The sequence below is a fragment of the Buceros rhinoceros genome, unplaced genomic scaffold (assembly GCF_000710305.1).
Source record: "Buceros rhinoceros silvestris isolate BGI_N320 unplaced genomic scaffold, ASM71030v1 scaffold16927, whole genome shotgun sequence".
In the NCBI taxonomy this organism is placed as follows: domain Eukaryota; kingdom Metazoa; phylum Chordata; class Aves; order Bucerotiformes; family Bucerotidae; genus Buceros; species Buceros rhinoceros.
Genome location: NW_010421741.1, coordinates 1,195 through 4,781, shown reverse-complemented (window position 1 = coordinate 4,781; position 3,587 = coordinate 1,195). Strand labels below are relative to the sequence as shown.

At 47.2% G+C, this 3,587-nt stretch overlaps 1 protein-coding gene across 1 annotated transcript in view; it reads left to right on the top strand.

The window, feature by feature from the left end:
- Positions 1–3,587, top strand: part of DYM (dymeclin) — a gene marked incomplete at its 3' end in the record, with an annotated part of 13,800 nt that overhangs the window by 9,510 nt on the left and 703 nt on the right. Inside the window, exon 6 of the mRNA XM_010139804.1 lies at positions 2,847–2,972. Coding sequence (XP_010138106.1) covers positions 2,847–2,972 — 126 coding nt within the window. The remainder of the gene's footprint in view (positions 1–2,846; positions 2,973–3,587) is intronic.

Sequence of the window (3,587 nt, the reverse complement as noted above, 5' to 3'; positions counted from 1 at the left end):
TCAGGGGGGACCTGGCAGTGCTGGGGGAACGTTTGGACTCGATGAGTGGAAAGTTCTCTTCCAACCAAATGGTTCTGTGGTTCTGGTTTGTTGCCAGAAATTGGTGTTAATTTGGGTGTCATGTAAGAAAATGGACCTGTTCCCTCTTGCACAGTGGGAAGGAGAGAGAGGAAAAGAGGACACGAGCTTTATCTGATTTCTGTGGTGTTTTGGTTGTTTTATAAGACAAGTTGAGAAGGAAAAAATCCCACCCCACAAGCTCAAAACCTCATGTAGTTCTTCTGCTTTTCTGAAATAAATAGCTAAATAATTTTCACATGCGATTAATAGACGAGATCGTTATTTTTAGTTTCCTCCCTATCTGCAAGCAAAGAGTTTTCAGAGGAAGCTGGAGATCAGCAGAAATTCCTTGCAAAATCATTTTATGTGACTGATGGCTTTGAATTAAATAAAGGAAAAATTCACAACCCACCCCCTCTATTCTATAGGCTCTCAGTATAGATAAACAGTATTTGCTTTGAAGTTAAGAGGTTCCTGGTAGTTCTCGTGACTCTCAAGAAATGTTTGAGTTTGTCAAAGCCGCATTTGAGCCTTGGTGGCCAAAATAATTTTGCTTTGATGCTTTATCCTTGTGGTGATCAATTTAGGGGGGGTGGAGGTGAGGGGTTCCCTCAGGTGTCAGGGCTCTGGTTGGGTGGGTGTCACATTTAATTTGAGCAGGTTCTGCGGGTTGACTGGGATGTTTCCGCAGTTAAATGTGCCCTAACTGGGTTTGGAATAGCAAGAAAATTGGAATTTACGCTGAATCTCACAGAAATAGAGAAGAATTTTGTAACAGCTTCTCAGATTTACTCTTCCACTTGTACGAGGTGTCAGGAAAAAATCAAAGAGTGAAAGACTGAAATGGAGAAAAATACTCTCAAATTTGTTTCCTCTCAGCCAATGAGCGAGCGGATGTTGTAGCGTGTCGTGATGTTTCATTCATCAACAGCGTTGGAAACATTCTCGTGTCCTCAGCCTTCAGACTGATAAAATTCTGAATTTCTGATAAGCTTCTGAATTGTTTTATAAGCCTCTGAATTTCTTTTCTGTAGCTAAAAAGTATTTCTCCTGAGCTGTTGCTTTTATTTTGATAGAAAATCATCTCTTAATTTTTTCTGCTGGTGGTTAAACCTCTAATAATACATCTAGGTAGGTCTTCCTTGCTTGGGATGGGTGTGGGGAGTGGATTGCAAAGCATCAGAGTTCTGGTGAGGGCGTGCTCAGCCTTGCTTCTGGCTGAAGAGGAGCCAGCAGTGAGCCCAGGTGGCCAAGAAGGCCAGTGGCATCCTGGCTTGTCCCAGCACTGGTGTGGCCAGCAGGAGCAGGGCAGGGATCGTCCCCCTGTACTGGGGACACTGGGGAGGCCACACCTCCAATCCTGGGGTCAGTTTTGTCCCCTCACTGCCAGAAGGACATTGAGGGGCTGGAGTGTGTCCAGAGAAGGGCAGCGGGGCTGGTGCAGGGTCTGGAGCACAATGTGCTGAGGAGCAGCTGAGGGACCTGGGGAGCAAAGGAGGCTCCGGGGAGACCTTCTGGCTCTCCACAACTGCCTGAAATTCAGGAGGTTGGAGCGAGGTGGGGGTCGGTCTCTTCTCCCCAGGAACAAGTGACAGGATGAGAGGAACCGGCCTCCAGCTGCCCCAGGGGAGGTTGAGGTTGTCCCTGAGGAGCCCTTTGTGTCCCGTTGGGGTTGTGCAGGCGTGTCGCAGGCTGCCCAGGGCAGTGGTGGAGTCCCCATCCCTGGAGGGGTTTCCCAGCCGTGTGGAGGTGCTGCTGAGGGACAGGGGTCAGGGGGGACCTGGCCATGCTGGGGGGACTCGATCATCTCAAAGCTCATTTCCAACCAAAACCAGTCCGTGATTCTGTCACTTCACCATGGAACCAGCTCCCAGCGTAACCTCTGGCCTGATCTACTGGTCAGCAGATACAGCGCTTCACTTCCTCGCTAGTGGGCCAAAAGTTAGTGAACTCCCAACCTGAAAAGTAATTAGAATGTGCTTCATGGTTTTAAGGAAGGATTTTAAGGTGACGTTGTAACAAAGGAAAAGTTAAATGCGCATCAGTTCTGATTTTTGTTTTTAAATTTTAGATAAAGGTGCTATAAAATCTTTGATTCTCAGCCGTATATATAGATTTTGTCTATTAAGTCAAATAAAACTGGTGATTGATGCCGGCCCCCTGTTGTAACATCATGATGTTGGTTTGTGAACCAAAGCGTGGAATTGAAACGGGAACAGCAGGGAAATATCAAAGCACTGAGTAACAACCTAATGCATTATGGGATGTTGCACCAAGTGAAGTGTCTCCTTCCTCTGGAGGAGGTAAAAGTGGTCCGTGGTGGAACTGGTTCATCCCCCGAGTTATTGCTTTGTGATTTTAAAGATTTAATTCCATTTATTCCTGATTAAATGCTGATTTTCTGCCCCTTTTAAAAGCTGTGTCTCAGAAATACCATTTAAAACGGCACAACTTTACGTTGTCTCTTGTTATTCTCAGCACTTCTTATGCTCAAAGCAGTATCTGTGTGTTCTGTCCCTTTCTCAGGGATCCACTTTTCCTGGCAGGTGGAGCTGTGCTTGGCTAACCGGACGTTTCCTTGACTTAGTACGACAGTTCTGCGACAATTTTATTTTTCACAGGACAGAGGACGTGCTTTTGAGATGTATTTATATTTTTAGAGTGGTGCATAATCTGAAAATTACAGCTGGAATGTTCTGGGCAATATTTTTCTGTGGTCTTGGTCAAAAGCCAAACCCAGTAGATTAATCTTTAAAAATTCTCCTTGTTTTTTTTTCTTCTTGCAGAGACATCACATACAGCATTTCCCTGGAAGCCGTGACCACTCTCATCGTCTTCCTCTCCTGCCAATTATTCCACAAAGAAATCCTGCGCGACAGCGTCATTCACAGATACTTGATGCGGGGTCGATGGTAGGTCGCGTTCTGGGGTGGGACCTGATGGAACAGCAAACGCTGCGGTCGCTTGTTTAGACTGTTCGTGCTGGAAGACGAATCTCAGCCAAGTATCTTGTGATGGATTGTTTGGCTCAAAAGAAAACGGGACACAAAAGGGAACAGAGGGTCAGGTTTAAATCTTAGCAGGTGCTAAACTCGGTTGTGTGAGTAACGCCACGTGTTCTGGCGAGGCGGTTAGTTTGTTTAAATGCTTCGTCATGGTGGCTTATAGTCACCACCTTCATCCTACCTTCATCCTCCTTCACCTTTAAATGCCACGTGGACAGATTTTTGGTAAATGTAACTATTTTCTAGGTTTCTGAAATCGTTATTAGATGAGAGGGGTGCTGCTCTGGGGAGACATGGACAACCTGGAGCAATGGGTCCTCATCAGGTTCAACCAGGCCAAGGGCAAGGCCCTGCCCCTGGGTCGGGGCAGCCCCCGCTATCAGCCCAGGCTGGGGATGAAGGGCTGGAGCAGCCCCAAGGAGAAGGACTTGGGGGTGCTGGGGGGAAAGAAAAGCTGGACAGGAGCCGGCAACGTGCGCTGGCAGCCCAGCAGGCCCCCGTGTGCTGGGCGCATCTCCAGAA